General features: G+C 33.7%; 3 protein-coding genes across 3 annotated transcripts; 2 read left to right on the top strand and 1 right to left on the bottom strand.

Annotated features, from left to right (window-relative positions):
* Positions 1-468: 468 nt before the first annotated feature.
* LOC116351645 lies at positions 469-5,830 on the bottom strand. Its single transcript, XM_031783782.1, has 8 exons — positions 5,778-5,830; positions 5,348-5,471; positions 5,082-5,232; positions 4,905-5,034; positions 4,720-4,778; positions 1,320-1,333; positions 971-1,102; positions 469-894 (listed from the first exon to the last, which is right to left on the bottom strand). The coding sequence occupies exons 2-8, from the start codon at positions 5,447-5,449 to the stop codon at positions 559-561; spliced, it is 924 nt and encodes a 307-aa protein (XP_031639642.1). The 5' UTR covers positions 5,450-5,471; positions 5,778-5,830; the 3' UTR covers positions 469-558.
* Positions 2,360-5,242, top strand: LOC116351647. Its single transcript, XM_031783785.1, has 3 exons — positions 2,360-2,750; positions 2,841-4,322; positions 4,418-5,242. Exons 1-2 carry the CDS (start codon positions 2,450-2,452, stop codon positions 3,200-3,202), a joined length of 663 nt encoding a protein of 220 aa, XP_031639645.1. The 5' UTR covers positions 2,360-2,449; the 3' UTR covers positions 3,203-4,322; positions 4,418-5,242.
* A 156-nt stretch (positions 5,831-5,986) lies between the features above and the next one.
* On the top strand, positions 5,987-17,116 carry LOC116351646 (cytoplasmic phosphatidylinositol transfer protein 1). Its single transcript, XM_031783784.1, has 8 exons — positions 5,987-6,156; positions 6,258-6,291; positions 6,362-6,510; positions 6,631-6,667; positions 16,242-16,305; positions 16,409-16,416; positions 16,475-16,546; positions 16,613-17,116. The coding sequence occupies exons 1-8, from the start codon at positions 6,140-6,142 to the stop codon at positions 17,030-17,032; spliced, it is 801 nt and encodes a 266-aa protein (XP_031639644.1). The 5' UTR covers positions 5,987-6,139; the 3' UTR covers positions 17,033-17,116.
* The last annotated feature ends 2,533 nt before the right edge of the window (positions 17,117-19,649 follow it).

Genomic DNA, 19,649 nt, shown 5'->3' with positions numbered 1-19,649 from the left:
CATAATATTCGGTATTTTATCGATCTTATTCGCGGAGACTATCAAACATGTAGTTATTTGTTGTTAAAATATCATATTTCATACATCTAGACATTTTTGTGAAAATCGAATTTTGGTACATTTGGTCGATTTTTGGTGGAATAGCCATCAACAACGGTCGATATTTTGTTACATTTTATTTGGCTAGTCACATAGCATATTTACAGAGTCATTGGAGTACATTTTGGCCCATAAAATACTTCAAATGTTAAAAGTAACATTTTTCTGTCATTTTTGGCCATTTTTGGCCATTTTTGCACTATCGAAGGCCATATCTTGAAAACAAGAATTTTCTGGAATATGAGCTATGCGGCATATTATAGCTTAGACTTGGGCCTAAAATCGGTGAAATTTTCAAAAAAACCTTGAGCTTGTTTTCGAGGTAATTTAAATTTAAGTAAAAGATATCTAATAAATACATGTTGTGGATCACAGTGCGGAAAAGTTCATCTTACGGATGTAAGACATTTTATTTGCATTACAAATTATTCCTTGGAATGTTAGCTGCTGAAACTAAAATCAGAAAAATCTATTTCTAAACACATAGTTTATTATTTTTTCTGCGGCAAATGAATCATTTGAATTGAAATACAAAATTAAAAGTCTCAAAAGATTCATATTATGTGGTGGAGTGTGGAATCTACTCATAAACTTTCTATTTAAAATGAAAATGACCACCAAAACGTTACATTTTTCAACGTTGAAATGTAGTAAAAGCGGTAAAAAAGCGTTTTTTGTCTCTCTAATGTTGATTTTACGGTCTTTCGTAGCGCCATGTAGGATTAGGTTTTGTACCAGTTGTGGCCAAAGAAATTTGCGATGTAATAGATGCACGATTTTCATTTTCTTCATAAGCTGGTGGAATGCAGTTTGGTGATTAATTTTGTGTTTCGAATGTAGATGAAACAGTAAAATGTGATGATGTTCGTACATGCATTGACTGGTTTTCATTCGTATTCAAATTGGGAACCAATTGATTTGGCATTATTGCAATTTTATAATAGCTTGGCGGTGGTTGTTTTTTCATACTTTGTGAGAGTGTTTCTTCATAGTCCGGTAATACCTAAAAATGGCCAAAAAAGGAGTTTTTGAGAATATCACAATTAGATGAAGAGATAACAAATTATTTATATTTTAAGAATAAGGCAATAATCACATAAATTTAAATTTTGAGGTTTAGCGGTGACTTCGTAGATTAAACAATTAAACGACAATAAATAAAAATTAGCACATTACATCCCATCGATCAATTCAAATTATAATGAAATGACAAAAATTACTTTAAAGTTTAAAACTGTACAATTCAGACATTTTGGATGATTGATGAACGAAATTGTCGATTCCATGCGGCTTTTTTCGATTTCATAATTCATTGTTCTGAAGTTTCACAGATCATCTGTTACTACTATAAATCTCAATAAATGTGGTAAAGACTTTCAAAAAATCACAAGTCTACCATTATTATAATAATAATAGTCACCGGTAATAGGGTATTATGACGTGCAGAAATTTCTGGAATGATGTATGGTAACATTGCAGGCTTATATGAATGAAGCTGCCATATCGTCAGATATTTATAACAACGCCAAAAGATTCCAATAGCATTTTTCGTTTTTTTGTTTATGTTGTTGTTTTTTTTGCTCATAACCATTTCAACAACGATACAATCGAATGAAAATTGAAAGAATCACCAATAGATGGCGCATCGTCTAGTTGCATATACATCACCAATAATAAATGCAAAGTGTATTGGTCATTGTTTCAGATTGTTTTAATTGTGCGCAATCACATACACATACACATACATAGTAGCAGCTAGTTTGTCGGCATTGTTATTAAGAAATGTCAAATGATCATTCGCATTTACACAGCGAGCTCCAATTGGATTAGTTGAAATAATTTAGTCTCAAAGGGGGAAAAAAACCGTAATTAATTTTTAGTGTGCTCAAAATCAGATAAAACTCAATAATTATCGAATTAATTCATATTTTGTCGTGATTTCAAACAAATTGATAACAAATTGGAAAATATTCTTTACTTCAAGAAACGTGTTTGATAATTTCATCAACAATCAATTAAAGAAAGTGAGACGCAATTGTCAATCAGACCAACGGAACGATTTTTCAATTTTTCCTGTGCATTAATTCATCCAAGTCCCAAAATAAATCTGGTAAATTCATGTTTTGTCGTGTTTCGAAAATAAATTATCGCTATTGATTGCAAATTGATGAGTATTTCTAAATTGATTGGTGGTTTTCGGAATTTTTCGGCACGTGTTCAATTTTTTTTTCTTTGCTTTTTGAAGTTTGGTTATGTTCTGTTCCGCTTGTTTGTTGTCCAAGATCTTTCTTCGATATTGTACGAATATGTATCGATTTGTTTCTTTTTTTTCCGCATTTTATAATTAAGGATGCGTCCGAAGCGTACTTGCGTTAATGAAACGAATGAAAGAATTCGAATATATTCTGAATGGGCCAATTCGCAGCGTCAACGACAACCATTGAATGTGACTGTGGACAATAGTCAACAAACTGAGCCGGCACAAGAGCATGTGGATGTACAAGACGAAGTTCATCAATCGATCGATATTCAATTTGAACAGTGTACACCATGCACAGTTGGTTTGGAAGTCATGTCACAGAACGATTCTGGAACTCAGTATTTCAATCGATACCGAGCCACAAATACAACTGGATCAAAAAGACGAAAAGATAAATAGCTCGTTGTGTTGTGTCTTTCGTTTGATTTTTTTCTTCTTCTTATTTTGATTCTGAAAACTTTCATTTTTGATTTCTATACAGTCATTGAATCGGATGATGATGATGATGTTGTCGACGCACACAGTAATGTCATACACACACCTAGCTTAGTTTCGTCACAGTCTTCGACACAATCGAAACGCGTACGATTCGATCAAAACAATCGACAGCAGCAGCAACAACACTCAAATTCGTTAAGCCGCCATTCACCGATCCACCAAAATATACAAAACGCCAGCACATCGTCAACACAAAGTCAAATCGAAATGGAATGTCAAAATGTGTTTTCTTCCATGACAAGAATAATAGCTTCGACCGCAGCACATCGTCAAATCGGTAAAATATTAAAATCGCTTAAAATTTATGCCATTTTTCCATATAAAATCTCAAAAAAAACTATTTAGCGAAGTAATTTTTGATGTGGCGATCGTGAAATCATTGCTTGCCAAATTATCGATCGAGAGAAAGACGATACGGGCGCTGTGAAAGTGAAAAGCGTACGCAATTTTAAAATATCCATCAAGCAATATCATTGGATGACGAAATTGCCACAATTCAAGAAACAACGAGATCGACTGGTTGGTACGCTTGAAGACGACAGAGCCGACGATCGTGAGCGCATCGAACGGGAAACTGAGAACCATGTACAGCCGAGCAGCAGGACGAACGATTTTGAAACGTACGCCGACTATGTGTACGGCAGCGAAGCGTATGTACTGACTAATTTTTTGCATTGGATTGAAATCCATCCAACCATTGGTGAATTGGTGCGAATGATTGTGGCACAAGGGCATGGTAAACATACATTTGTGTTTGTCGGCAAGGCGCCGTTCACCCATGCAAAGGTTATGTACGTACAAGTGTTCGTTTGCTATTCAAAGCACTCGAACAACATCCACAATGTCCCGTGCGCTACGTGGATGAATATCGAACAACAAAATTATGTAGCCGTTGCTTCAATGTACTGGAAAATGGTTCGAAGAACGGCCAAAAGACAATGATAACTCGATTCAAAGTGTGTCGCCAGTGTAAACCATCGCCAGAAGCACTGCCCGATGGTGGTTCATTCATTTACAGCCACAAGAATTCGAAACAATTGAAGAAGCAGAAAAAATATCGACCACGGTATTCGGACGAAGATGGCCGCCAGCCAAAAGTCGAACTGAAACGCTTCAATATGATCGATGGAATGCTTGTGCCAGCTGCTGAAAATGCTGCGATATTATCAGTGAAGAGGCCACGAACACATTTGCGACGTCGGCGCATAGATGTCATCACATGGAAATACATACGAAACCGTGATGATATTGTTGATACGACAAAAGTCCGTTCGGTTACATTAAATCGAGACACTAATGCCGGTACACCAATATTCAATTTTCATCGTACATGTATTTAGGTCATTATGAACTGTTGGGAATAAAATTGCCAGATGCATTCACAGTCGATGCCGAGACACAAAACCAACATACAGAGCGACGCTTCAAAGAATTTGATGAAAATAAGCATAAAAAGCAACAAAAGGTAATATATTGTGTGCGATTGCATTATTTGTTGAATACAATTTTCGAATTCATGTGATGTGTAAAGTGAATTTGATTATTTTGTTTACATTTCAGTATCAAACATCAAAAAATTCCAATGAAGCTGAATACGATTCGGATCAGTCATGGTGGTCGATTTGAGCAACAGTGAATTGTCTGACAACAGTGATGATAGTAATGATAGCGGTAGTGGTAGCGACGACGATGGCGAAAACTGAGAATAGCATCGTTCACACACTACACTCGCTCATTCAACAAATCAACAATCAATCAATCAACAAATAAATGAAAAATTAATTTAGTTTAATTTAAGGAACGATGTTAATAGTTCTTATCATGAAGTCTGGCTATTCAGCGTGGACTTTCGTATTATCTACCTGATGGCTCTCGTCGATGAATAGATCTTAAGTAACACAAATAACCAGCAGCAGTCAAACTAAAAAATATATTTGAGTGAATAAATCTTAATATACTGGTCAAGCCAAACGTAGTATCAATAAAACTTCTCATGTTGTCACCGAAGGGTATGTCACATTCTGTGAATTTCCTTTACAGTACTTACGTTGTTATTGCAAAATCAAATAGTTGAAGACAGAAGAAGGGCAGTAAATGAGATGGCTTATATTTAATAGAACCGTAAATTAACATCAATGAAATAGCGATCATACAAATGCAGCCCAAATCAACTTTCTCTGAAAAAAGAAGAGATGTGGAATCATTACATTACAAGATTACATACGATAATTAAGCGAATAATCGCGATAAAGTAATGGAGTTGGAAGCGTCTCCAATCGAACGTCATAATCATCATGACCATTTTCAAATTCCTTCATCATATATGGATTTCGGATTATTGCAGCTAATATTCCTAATGTCAACACGTTTAAAAACTGTAAATAATAGACATAGATTTAATGACATTTATATTTTAAACAATTATAAGATGAAAAATCCCAAATGATTAATATAATTTCTCTTATAATATTTAATATAATTTCTTTTTACCAAGTGCCACATTCCAATCATAACAGTTGCAGTTCGAACATGAATTCCAAAACAGCAAGTCCATTCATTACTTCTTGATGGTCCCATTTTCCCATTTGGCATTTCATAGAATTGTAAAACAGTGCTAAGTAATTAAATTTGAAACAAACCGAAAATCATTTTAAATTTTCTATGTTTACGTAAATTTATTTCAAATGGCTTTGAATTTGAAACCATACAACTTGACGTGCTTGAACATCAAAATTAATCTATAATCTTGCAAAAAAATGTCTATAAAATATGCAACTAAAGAGTTAAATATATAAATATTGAAAATCGCAATAAATCCCATGTGTCTTAGGTTTTCTTTTTTTCTTTCTTATTAAGAGAAAATTTGAAAAAAAAACAACTTTCTTAAAAATGTACATTTTCTGTAAAACTTGAAATGTACCTATAAATATATCAAATTGTTCTAATATATATGTTTGTTTTAATTTAGTTGAATTTTTATACACGCACAATAAATTTTCTCTGATTTTAAATTCAATATGAATGTCACTCGATTTCCAGGGAATATATGATAGCTTTCAAGACTTTTATGTTATTGTGTGTTGTATGTGACTCATGAACAACTTCAGGCCATATGAACCATGACTTCATATGTAATTCAACATTTGTTTATAATTATCACTGCAAGAGTTAGAGAACAAAACTCGTGCACAATAAACATTTATACAAAATTGAAAATATTGTATAAATTATAAATATCTAATACTTTCATCCCATAAATTTACTTTTAACGTGTAAAAAATCATGGTGTTAACACGAGAGTAATGAATTTTTCTTCTTCGATTATTTTCTTCTAATCTTCATACAATATTTCAAGATTATTTTGATTATTTCTATTTTTTCTTTTGTGATTTTATTTCAGGTACCGTATCTGTATGCCATTGACTGTTGAAGAGGTTAGGATTTTTTTATCTTGTATTTTCCATAAAATTTTTCTTGAATTCAAAAAATATTTAACAAAATCAGTATCAAGTGGGACAATTGTATATGATTGCGAGACATAGCTATGAACAATCAGGAGATGGTGAAGGAGTTGAGGTAATTGAAAATCGTGATTGTGAAGATGATGAACATGGAAAAGGCCAATATACAGAAAAACATATTCATTTGTCAACGTAAGTCGAAATTAATTTGATGTGAAGATCAATTATTTGAAGTATTACTTACCACTTCATTATTATTCTCTATTATGACATAAATGAATTGCAGTTGATTAAACTAATTTATTTTTTTAGTCGGTTACCATATTGGCTGCAGGCCGTTTGCTCCAAGGTAAAAATAACTCTTTTATTACTGAAGGATTGCCATTGAAAATTAAGAAATTATTGTAAAATTAAGAACAGTTTGCAAATGAACTGGAGATAGCAAACAGTTTGGTGAAAAATTGAGATTTAGAGTGTGGTAACAGCATCCGAAAAACGTACAACTATGTGTTGCAGTCTGCAATGGAGCCAAACTGAAAAATCAAAGCACAAACCGAAAGTACAATGATAAGCATTTGTTACATATCTTCTGTTGTAAATTTGAATTGATGATCGCGATCCACTTGGATCTGAAGGCATGTGCGTCAAAAACTTTCAAACCTGGCATATAAAGAAAAGTAGTTCAAATCGTTCTTGTGCTGTAATCGAAGTACGAACCATCAAACGTGCCGCCACAAAAAATTAGGTCGAAATCCCTTATTCAACGTTAAGAATTCAACGTTAATTAGTCATCACTCATCACTTCATCACTTCGAAATCCTTGGCTATAGCCCGAGGAACAATTGTTGGCACAAATTCATTCATTATCGGGCATATTCTGACGGTCAATATTGGGTGGGGTTGGATTTGTGTGTAGTTTCAGTCAATTTTACCGTCAAAATTGAAAGGAAAAAAAAGAAAAAAACAATTCAGATTGAATGCAAAACTAAACTATCAATTCAATAAAGTACTCACCTACGGGTTCTTTTATATTCCGCACAGCCCTAAATAGGGACCCGTACTGCGGTCAAGGGTACAATACAAATCCTTGGATTTAAACTATTCACGCCTAGTAACTAACAAAATTGTTAAAATATTCTTCTTATGATTATTGTTGATTTTATGCTGCTATCAGTTGACATTGTTCGCATGGTGTGGATTGTCAGGTCTCTTCAACGAATCGGGCAATGGTATGCCAAAAAGACGACACATTCCTATAAAATCAGAAACAAACACAAAACATTAATCAATTAATATGAACACTGAATACCAAACGCTCTGCTCTCTATTCTCAATTTAATATTAATACAATATACAATTATGCACATACCTTTGAATAAAATATTCTTTGCGGCAACAATGTCACGGTGCCAAATGACTACGTGCTCAATCATGTCTTCTGGTGCAGCATCACCCAATTCATGGTATTCTCGAGTTAATGACCAAGATTTGAAGATAACTTTTATCTTTGGCACTAAACGCTCGATGTTCCCACGATCTGGATTGATTGCTCTCTCTACAATTCGCTCTTTCTTAAGCTCTTGTCTGCTCAAATTCGTCACAATTATCGGTGGTAGTCCAACAATCGGTTTTGGTATGCAATTTCGACAAATTTTGAATCGATGATTTTTGGTTTCTCTTGGAAATCGCTCGTGACAATTGGCACACGTTATTGATGTACCACATTCATCTTGAAAACTGACCTTTGTGTGCTCTGGTTTCTTGAAGCTGGTCGCCAATTTACGCGTTCCTGGGCATCTTCTCCGCTTCTTTATGCCCCATGGCCGATTTGGTGCCATTTCTCCAGCACCAATCCAAATCCAAGACGGTTTGTTGTTCGTTACCCGCATGGCAACTTTATCACTTGTTTTGGTAGCCTTGATGTGGCGATCGAGATCCAATCGTGCATATTTTCGAGTCGCATATGCTTGCATTCCCATTCGTAGCATTTTGATGCAATGCAGAATGTACGCTTTCCATGTGGATCCACGCGGCGATGGTATCACTGGGTACGACTTGAAATCCATTTGTTCTTCTTCAACAAACCACCAGGTCAATCGATCTGCCTTTCGATCTCTCTTCTTCTGCTCGGTTTGCCAATGAAATCGTGGATTGGATATTTTAATGTTTTCCTGTTAAATAATTACGTCAAATTTCAATCACGTTCCGAAAAAAAAATGTAATAACAAACTTAATTTACCTCAATGTTTGAATTGATATGGCGGCGCACAACGGCCACCCACGTTTTCTCGTTAGGATCGATGGCACTAGCATATGTCATGTTGTTAAATGTGGCCCGCTCCGAATTTTCCACCCAAGCCTTCGTTGGCTTCTCGTACAATATTGACACGCAAACACTATTGGTGATGATTTGCGAGTGAAACCGCTTCTGCTTGCCGATTTGTTTGATTTTATCCATGTCGAAAACCAAATTCCACAATTCATCTCTATGGCCGTTCATGTAATAGTCCAGTGTGTATTTGTTCATTCGATTGGTCAGCGGATTGCGAGAACTGGGCACCACTCCTAGTACAGTGTTCGCCAAATAATACATATCTTTCATATCCAATCGAACGTTTTTCAGTTGGAATCGGCATAACGGGACAAGTGCGAAATTGTTCACTTTTGGCGGTCGATTGTTCGTTATCAATCCATCGCGACGGAATGCATGCCATTGTTGTGAATATTGATGAAACACTTCGATTTAGCGTTGCATTTGACCGAACATCCACAGTGATTGGAACCAATTGTCCTTAACGAACTCATTGACATTGACCGGAACCAATTGTTCATTATGAACTTTTTGACACTGCCAACCGATTCTTCCCAGTTCATACAATAAAATTTTCATCTTATTTGTTCTCTCTTCATCGCCATGTGTCAGATCTTTGTTACTAGTGGCGTACACTTTTGCGATTCGTATATCGATGCCGTCGAATTTTGATCCATAGTATTGATGGCCATTGATATTCATGTTATAATACCAGCGTTTCATTTGAAAAAACGATTCAACATGTTCTGAACAATGAGTGTTGAGATTGGTCTGATTATTTCGAATGTGATCTTGGTAGAAATAATTAAAACCATTTCCCATGCATTCTTTATCGGGCCATTCAAAATTCTCAACACCGAAGTGTGCCTCGACAATGTTACGAAAAGCTGGCGACATTAGTTCCTCTCTGTCGACTTTATCGGCTAAAACACCGTTAAAGCACTCGATGAAAAATGTTTTACCGTTTTGTACAAAAAATTGTTGGTTCCCATCATCGATGGCTTCTTGAATTTTATACAATGCTAACAATGATGCCAGTGACGAAATCAGTGTCATTTTGTAGCTTCGATGATCCAAGAACTGAATCACTCTGTCGCGATATTCTTCCCGTATGATTGATTTGACGCCTTGTTTTATGACTACAAGGTTCTTAATGTCGTCTTTCCTTTCGGGTGGACTGTATAAATGAAACGAAAACAAAGAAAAACATACACACTTATTTAAAAAAAAACTGGTCACAAAACAATATCGCGAAATTGCATCGAAAATCCAATGAAAAAAAAACACAGAATAAATATTAAGAAAAACACTGCTTACATATTAAATTGATCCTCTCTTGATCTTGTTCTACTCATGGCTCAATCGATCATTCACAATTACCGAAAATTTTCCGAATATTATGAGATAATTATCACTAAATTGAATGCAGAAATTGTCGTTTTGTGATTGTATTCGATTTAAATTCGCTGAACTATGTTGACTTCATGGTGATGTTCTTCCTCATCGAAATTCTAATAGTTTCTGAAGAACTACTCAATATTTGCTTTGCTTTTATACTATTTTTATTAATGAATTTGATAGTGAGAATAAAATTTGCTGCTTCGTACTTTCCGAATGTTCTGTCAATATTAAATAATGAAAACAAAATCAAACGGAAAATAGACGGCAAAATTCATATCGAAGACAAAAATCGAAACGGGATTTATCTAATATAACAATAACTCTGATGGTATACGATCAAACGAATCCATTGGAAAACACTGCACAAAAACTAATTAACAATAGTTTAATTCAATATCGATGTTCTCTTTCTGAATGCTTCGCAAAATTCGTCGCATATTCGCATATATATTTTAAAATCTATGCGATCCAAATTACATAATGACCGAAGTTGAACGTCATCTTTCTTCCGCATTAAATCTTCTCGCATCAAAACCGCCGAACGAGTTTCCAGTTGATTTGGAATACTTACTGTGGAGGTTTGTGAATGCTTTGTTGTTTGCAATATAAAACAAAGTCAAACGCAAAATTTGGTGTGAATAATCCATTATTCTTTGCAAACACACACAACAATTCGAATTATATGAAAGAAATTTACTGTCCAAATGAATAAAACTAAAAACACGATCACGACTTGTCTCTTGAGTATGCAAAATTACTGTGAAACGTCAAATTGTGAACGAAATGTGACAATATTCGGTTTCGATTTGAATTTGATGTGCACACAATCGAGAACATTCGGGCATACGCAGTATGACTTATTAAAGAAGTATTGAAAGAGAGTGATAGAGCTATATACATTGTGGCTTACTGTTTAACAAAAGCTGATTTTTTTAAAGATGTATGCAGTCCAGCCGAAATGTAAAACTTCACAGAGTGTTTACTCAGTGAAAAATACAAATACACCATACATTCAATAAAGCGAAAATCGTCATGTTTTAAAAATAAACAATAATTTGGTTTCGAATTACACAATGCTGACGTATCTTCTCTTCTAATACACTTCTGTATTATTCTGATCCGTGTTCATTTTTTGCTTTGAAAAAATATCATTGACTGGATGTAAATAAAATACATGCATATAATCAACTTTCCATTGACACGAAAATGACCACCAAAATGGGTCAAAGCGTTACATTTTTCAACGTTAAAAAAGGTGAAAAACGTTACAAATTGGTTGCTTGGCTATTTTTTATTCGAAAAGTGGAAATACTAGCTGAAAGGCAGCCCCATTAAATGCAATATATGGTGAATTTGAATCACGATGCAAATGCTAGTACTTGTCTAAATATGCACTTGTGAGCTGTCATGTGAAGGAAACATTTGGTGAAGAAAAAAATCCTTATTTTTCTTCTTCTTTCTAACGTAATTTAAGGATCAATTAAGCGACGGCAGTTCGCGCGAGTGACGAAACCACATTAGTGTGTTGAAAAGTCGAACTCGCTATATATACACGTAATATACGAAATCCAGACCTAGAAGGCCGTTGGCCCCGGTTAATGTATGGTTGGAAAAAATATCAAAGTTCGAAAATTGGTCATTCTGTCTTCAAAATATGGTCCTTTCAAGAAAAGGATCAAAATTCAGTTTTTTTTACCATAGATGGCACTAAATGAGGTCATTGACCTCTGAAATATCGATATTCGGATTCTAGAGCTCAATACCTATCCAACGACCTCCTAACCGCCAAAATCGATCAATACTTTCGAAAAATTCCGTATTTTGAAAATTTCATATGAATCTTTATGAAAAATCGAAATGTCTGTCTGTCTGTGGCCAATTTTGCGTTGTTGTGTTTGGCCGCCATGTTGGCCGTGGCCGGCCTCCAAAAGTCACTTTTTCACTTTTTTCCCCACGGTCACCGAGGCACATACACTTGACACCCCCCAGACATATGCACCTCGTTGTAAAGATCTTGAAGTGAGCTATCGAATGTGCCATTTGTGGTCCAAAAATTTCAAGTTGGAGTGGCCAAATTGCAAAGCGCGACGATGACAAGCAACGTTGACAGTAGCGCCATGGTGCGGTTGCCAGCGAAACTAAAAAATTGCATAAATTTCGATCGCTTAAATCAAAAATGGTACAAATTTGTGCCACTCAACATAAACAGTGACAACCATAATGAAGTTGCTGCGTTGCCCAGCTGTCATTGTCGTCGTGCTTTGCCAAAATGGCCAAAAACCAAAAAGTTACCGTTTGGCCGGCCACATAATGGTCATTAGCTCGAAAACTAGCCTTTCTTGGTCACTTGAAAATTTCACCGATTTTCAGGCCCAAGTCTAAGCTATAAAATGCCGCATAGCTTATATCCCTAAAAATTCTTGTATTCACGATATGGCCTTTGTTACTGCAAATATGGCCAAAAATGGCCAAAAATTGAAGTTTTAAGTTTTATTTAAAGTATTTTATGGGCCAAAATGTGTTCCAATGACTCTGAAAATATGCTCTGTGACTAGCCAAACAAAAATGAACAAAATATCGACCACCCACTACAAACCCGTGGAACAAGTCGACGACAGCGCTTTGACAGGTGGACCACGCGAGAAACTTATCAATCCCTATTAGCAAAACTACACTTGACAGTTATTGTATTGAATTTTGTACGGGATTTATTTATTATATAAATATAAAAAAAAAACAATGTGAAATGTGAATAAAAAAGATAAAAAATTAATGTCGTGACGAATTATGTAAAAAAATAAATATTATATTTCAATTACTCAGCGGAAAGTATGCTTGAATACGCGTATACCGCTGCAAAGCGGTACCAATATATACAAGCACATAAAGGTCGACCCGTTTTAGATAACATTTCTAATTTTTACACCTAATGACGGCTCATTATTTTTGTTTTTATTTTATTAATAAAACTAAATTAAAATTGAAATTAAATTAAAAAATGTAAGTTTTTTACGAATGCGATTGCGTGGTTTTATTGCTCTGCTGTTCAGCAGCAGCAGGAACATATGGAGGTTAGGTGTCCTCCTGAGTCAATTTTATTGTATTATTTTTTTGTAGTTCGTTTATTTAATGCACGTTTGAAAAATTAACAAAAAACAAATGAGGAAAATTGATTTATTGTTTTATTTTATTTAAAATATTTTCATTTATATGTTTCATCGTTGTTCCAAATTTTTTGATATTTGTATCAAATGTGGAACAAAAGAGCGAACAGAAAATTTGAAACAACGATGAAACTTATAAATGAAAATATTTTAAATAAAATAAAACAATACATCAATTTTCCTAATTTGGTTTTTGTTAATTTTTCAAACGCGCATTAAATAAAAGAACTACAAAAAAATAATACAATAAAATTGACTCAGGACACCTAACCTCAATATATTCCTGCTGCTGCTGCACAGCAGAGCAATAAAACCACGCAATCGCATTCGTAAAAAACTTACATTTTTAAATTTAATTTCAATTTTAATTTAGTTTTATTAATAAAATAAAAACAAAAATAATGAGCCATTAGGTGTAAAAAATAGAAATGTTATCCAAAGTGAGTCGACCTTTGTGTGTTTGTATATATTGGTACCGCTTTGCAGCGGTATAGACGTATGAAATCACACTAGCCGCTGAGTAATTGAATTATAATATTTATTTTATTCAACATCTAGAGTAAATTTCATTTCAATGCTTCGCTCAGCACCAAACAGCATGTTCGACTAAAATTAAATGAGAAATTATATTATTATGATCTGTTGTGGCTATGTGATTTAAACTTGTTTGTGGCTGTTCCTTTTGATCAGTTGCTGTCTGTTAGGTTTAATTAATGCTATTTTTTATATCTTGAAGTACTCATTATCGAATTTTGTAACTTCTTATTTTGATGTAACATTCACACGACTGACTAATGATGTAAAAATCTGTGATAACTAATTTACTTTACACTTCTTGGTGTATAACAAGTATTAAATGTAACACTACTGAAAAGATGGGTTTTTTAACGAGGTCCTTTGGACACTCTTTTTTACCCCAAAACTGTATGAATTCAGCCAGCTCTTGGCGGTGATTTAATAGATAAATAAATAAATTACATAATTCGTTACGATATTAATTTTTTTTATCTTTTTTGTTCACATTCACATTCTTTTCATATATTTCTAAATAAATAAGTCTCCAACAAAATGTAATACAATAATTAATATATAACTTGCTTGACAGCAGATTTCGATAGGGACAACTAATGACATTTGTGATTTGACATCTCGGCCACGGTTTGGCCTGTCTGATATCGACCGTTAATGGCTATTCCACCAAAAATTCGGCCAAATGTACCAAAATTCGATTTTCACAAAAATGTCTAGATGTATGAAATATGAAATTTTAACCACAAATAACTACATGTTTGATAGTCTCCTCGCATAAGATCGATAAAATACCGAATCCACAACAGGCCAAGAGGTTTTTGGAGGAGAAATTTGTTCAATTTTTTAGTTTCGCTGGCAACCGCACCATGGCGCTACTGTCAACGTTGCTTGTCATCATCGCGCTTTGAAAAATGGCCATTATTTCATACGGTCGCTGTGGGATCTAGAATTGACTTAACCAGGACATATGCATATTCGTTGGAAAGTTCTTAAAGTAAGCTCTCGAGTGGTGCCAATTGCGACTTAAAAATTTTATGTGGGGGTGGCCAAATTGATCGTTGGCCGCACACATAACGGCCATTTTTTCGAAAAAGACTGCATATGTTCTCTTGAAAATTTCATCAATTAAAGCCCCAAGTCAAAAAATAAAAAAAATATGCATACCACACACTACAGAAAAAACTACTTTTCTCCATTATGAACCACAATTTATATGATTTTGATCCAAAAATAACCTAAAAATCCATATTTTCATTGTATTTGAAAAAGATTCAAATTCATTTTTCTTGAATCTTTAACATTCAAAATAGCGCTTACAAAACTATTGATATCAAATAAAAAACCTCTATCGAGGTGAAGAACGAGTGACGAAACCAAAATTTGAAACACAAAATTTCTGATATCAATTTTGTGACGAAAATAGTTGGTAGATATATTGTGAATATAATATAAATTTGTAAATTCGGAACGTTGCTTCATTGCATCAGTATGAACTCAAAGTAAAAAGAAGAGAATTTCTGCAACGTTTTATACAAATACAAATGCATATTAAGTTTATATTCACAGTGCACAGAAAATATATCTACCAACTATTTTCGTCACAAAATTGATATCAGAAATTTTGTGTTTAAGATTTTGCTTTCGTCACTCGTTCTTCACCTTGATAGAGGTTTTTTTTGATTTTACTTCTCTCTTCGCTTTGATATTTGATTTATAGTACTGCAACTAGGCTTCATTAACAACTATTATTGATTTGAGAAATACATTGCAAAGAGAAATATGTTCATCTTTCAAAAAAAAAAATTCAAAGACTTTTTGAATGATCGTTGACATTTGTGGTGTGATATATTGAAGACACTGTCTGCTGAGATGCAGAACGTATTCTTATCATTTGCAGAATTTCATGAACGATTTTGACGGTTTTGAATATCAGATTAAACATTGTTTTCACTATTGTTGCAAAAATGTAGAAGTCATCTTTCATCAAGTCTCTGCACAGCTGAGAAAGTTTTTTTTTTTTGGTGGATGGTTACCATAAATTACATCCAAGAAACGATTGAAAATGTTTGATGGTAAAGCAAGATTTTGGATTTTTTCAATGACAAAATGTTAAAGTTAACAAATGAAGAGAGATATGAACTCAATTTTTTGTGGAAGTACTAATGACATTTTATTCTTACAGGACAAGAATGATTTGTTTTCAATGAAATACAAAAACATTGACTGCAAATACGAAATAGAACAGTGAAGTACACAAACGAAGTATATTCAGTTATAAAACAAAATATGTAAAATTCAAATCAACTACCAGATCTGAAAAATTTCAATCAAGACGCCAAAAGTTCAGAAATTACTGATTACACTTAAACCTCATTTTAGATAGTTTTGATGCACACACTTACGAAGAACACAGTGATACATTGATTTCAGTGATTTCATTTAATTTCCAAGAAGTTTTCCTTCACATATTGATTAATTCCAATCATTTCCATTTTTCTTTTCTCATTCACCCCCAGGTTTGCCCGAAAGCATTTTATGTCATTGAAAAATCATGGAACTACTATCCACTTACCATAACAGGTATTGAAGCAACATTTGATGAAAAGAAATGCTCTAAGTAACAATGATATTTTTTCTCTATATGTTTTGATCATCTATTTATACTTGCAATTGAAAACTGAAGAGTATACTGTATGTAGCTAATATCTACTTTAATTTTGACCTTCTAATTAAATATTGTAAATTTCAGTGTTCATTCATACCAAAGTTTCACATATCAATACAATCCAAGTACGAAAATGACAATGGATCACACGATAATGTAAAATTACCCATTACGACTCCGCATTAACGTCAAAGATCTAATTTTGTAATTTAACAATTCCAGTGCTTGAATCTTAGACCGGAACTACTTGAAGTTCGTAGCGTCGATGAGATTGATATTGCATTTGACGAACTGAGCAAACACTACAAACGTGAAGAAGATCCAAAGTTCTTTCAATCGACCAAAACGAAGCGGGGTCCATTAATTGAAGGATGGCGAGATGAAAAACCAATTATGTGTTCTTATAAAGTTGTTCATGCCTCATTCGAAGTATGGGGTCTTCAGACACGTGTCGAAGATTTTATTCATCGTTGTATTCGAGAAATTCTTCTATTGGGACATAGGCAAGCATTCACCTGGATTGATGAGTGGATTGAAATGTCAATGCAAGACGTTCGAGGTTATGAACATCGTTTACAAGATGAGACTAATAAAAAACTGGATAAGAAGCATAGCGGATCAACCTCTAGAATAACCTTTTAGAATAATTTCTTAAAAGAAAAAGTACATATATATATAACGAGATACTATTCGGTGGAGTTATCAAATATATAACCATAATTCGAACATACCTTGTATTACTTAATGACCTGGGAAGATCCCAATAATAAGGGAAACCATCACCACCACGATACGGTGAATCGATGGTAACATATGAGTAAAAAGTCTTTGCACTAAATTCAGGCGTTCACTATTTGAACAACACTTATACAATATTAAATTCATTTTTATTGGTATAAACCTTTATCCATGGGCTATCGAATAGCACATTCACTTTAGATTGAACGGACCATTATCTTCGATTTTTCTCAGTATGCGTCAAACCATCAAAATTATGTTCTGACAACCGTTGTGTCGATTTCTTTCAACTTTCTCTCCAAAGATGGTCCTTTTTTCATGGAAATGTTATTTTTTAAGAAGTGAGCCATTATTATGGTTTTTTCTGATTGCAGAGCACAATTTTATCTCTAATTGATAATGGACGTGTAACCTTACGTTACAGCACAAAATTTTAACATAATGGCTCTAAAACACCTTCCTAAAGAAGATCCTACCATACAAACACCCCTTGATCAAAGTTCGGTTTGTCGACGTCTCTAGCCTTATATACGTAGGTAACTATTTAAGTTCGAATAATATTGTACTTTTGGTGTTTTCCGATGCAAATCAATATCATTTTCGTAAAGTTCGACATTTTTTATGATGAACAACCTCAGACGTCAATTGTCATAACTGTTATTTGACAATTTGCTTTGTTATTGTTGTTTACATTTTTTAACTCAGTTACAAAAATGAAATTAACACATGAAAATTTTCGTGCGATGATTTTCTATGACTTTCGATGTGGATTAACACAACAACAGTGTTTCGATCGAATCAGCGTTTGGGGAGGAAGCCCCATCCAAATCCAACATTTATAGGTGGTACCAAGAATTTCGTTGCGGTCATAATGCACTGTGTGATGAGCCGCGTGAAGGTCGTCCAAAATCAGTTATTGTGCCACAAACTATCGATGCTGTCAGAAAAACCGTAGAAGAAGATCGTCATGTAACATACGGTGAGATTGAGTCATCCCTGGGCATCAATTCCACCAGCGTAAAGATTTTGCATGAAATTTAATGCATGAAAAAAATTTTTTTTCACTTACTGGTCATGTGGCGACAGTTCCATTAGAGGATCGACGAACAGTTAATTCTAATTGGTATACCACCATTTGTTTGCCAGAAGTGTTTGGTGAAATGAGGAAAACAAACAAACATCGTCGAATCATTCTTCACCATGACAATGCGAGCTCTCACACATCAAAGCAAACAACTGATTATTTGACCGATGAAAAGATCGAATTAATGCACCATTCACCGTACAGCCCTGATTTGACACCCAACGATTTCTTTTTATTCCCGTACATCAACAACAAACTGCGTGGTCAACGATTTTCTACGCCCGAAGAAGCCGTTGAGGCATTCAAAAACCATGTTTTGGAGGAGTCTCGCGCGGAATGGAAAAACTGTTTTGACAAATGGTTCAAGCGAATGCAAAAGTGTATCGATCATGCCGGAGAATATTTTGAAAAGCAATAAAGACATTTTAAATAAAAAACCATTACGCTTTCCTATATATTATTTGAACTTAAATAGTTACCCTCGTAGTAGTGCCCTAACATAATCAATGCAAAACAGTGTTTCGAATTTTTCAATGCCAATTCATTCAATTATAATTACCATTAAATAATGTTAATTGGAATTTTCAATTTATTTTTTTCAATTCATTGAATTGAATTTTCAATACCATTTACATTCAAGTTGGGAAATGAATTGTACATAGCTAACGTGAAAAGTGAGGTTAATATTTGAATGCTCACATTCAACAACAACGGTTGCTGTGTCAATAAGTTTAAAAGAAACTCGCGGCAATGAAAACAATTTCAATTTTAATTTTTACACATTTTAATTTACATTCAAAATGAGATGACGTCAAAACAATTCAAAACAATCGAAAATAGTAATATGGGAGCCAACTAGAATCACTGCAACTTCACGCAATTGAAATGAATTTCAATTCATTTCCCAATTTGAATGTAAATGGTAATTGAAAAAAATAAATTGAAAATTTCAATTTATATTAATAATAATAACTGCACCGAACAGCCTTGGTGGTTTATTGAAAATATTTTAATTAAATAAATATAACACAATAACATATAATTCAATTTTTATCAAGCATTTTTGAGAGTGTAACTGAAAAATTATTGCTTCTCTCCTTACATGTAAATAATATAATTCTCATAAATTAATTTTGCAACTGCTAATCCATAACAAACATTTTGTATTTATCTGTTTTGCTTTAAATAATTTTCTATTCTTTGTTTAACTGTTGATAAATTTATTTCTAAATCAATTAAACTTTTATCACTGTTTTGCAATTTTTCGGCATAATAATCGTTGAATGATGTAAGCATATAATTTATTGGCTCATATTTTGTGTAATCAGTTCTCCTAATTGGTAAATCAAATAGTGATGTTGCTCTGGTGTCATGTGCTGAATCATAATAATTCATACTGTTTGAAACATAAGTTGACTTTAAATCTCCGTGAATAAT

Source organism: Contarinia nasturtii, unplaced genomic scaffold, assembly GCF_009176525.2.
Source record: "Contarinia nasturtii isolate CC-2019 unplaced genomic scaffold, AAFC_CNas_1.1 Cnas_scaffold_5912, whole genome shotgun sequence".
Classification (NCBI taxonomy): domain Eukaryota; kingdom Metazoa; phylum Arthropoda; class Insecta; order Diptera; family Cecidomyiidae; genus Contarinia; species Contarinia nasturtii.
This window is presented reverse-complemented; position numbering and strand designations above follow the sequence as displayed.

Bases quoted from the DNA above. Each gene is read 5' to 3' on its own strand.
- LOC116351645 (XM_031783782.1), bottom strand. From the start codon at position 5,449: ATGCCAAATGGGAAAATGGGACCATCAAGAAGTAATGAATGGACTTGC. The intron at 5,035-5,081 runs GTATGTAATCTT...TTCTTTTTTCAG, and splicing joins CGATTATTCGCTTAATTATC to AGAAAGTTGATTTGGGCTGC. The intron at 4,779-4,904 runs GTAAGTACTGTA...TATATTTTTTAG, and splicing joins TTTGATTTTGCAATAACAAC to TTTGACTGCTGCTGGTTATT.
- LOC116351646 (XM_031783784.1), top strand. The intron at 6,292-6,361 runs GTTAGGATTTTT...TAACAAAATCAG, and splicing joins TGCCATTGACTGTTGAAGAG to TATCAAGTGGGACAATTGTA. The intron at 6,511-6,630 runs GTAAGTCGAAAT...TTATTTTTTTAG, and splicing joins AAACATATTCATTTGTCAAC to TCGGTTACCATATTGGCTGC.
- LOC116351647 (XM_031783785.1), top strand. From the start codon at position 2,450: ATGCGTCCGAAGCGTACTTGCGTTAATGAAACGAATGAAAGAATTCGA. The intron at 2,751-2,840 runs ATAAATAGCTCG...ATTTCTATACAG, and splicing joins TGGATCAAAAAGACGAAAAG to TCATTGAATCGGATGATGAT.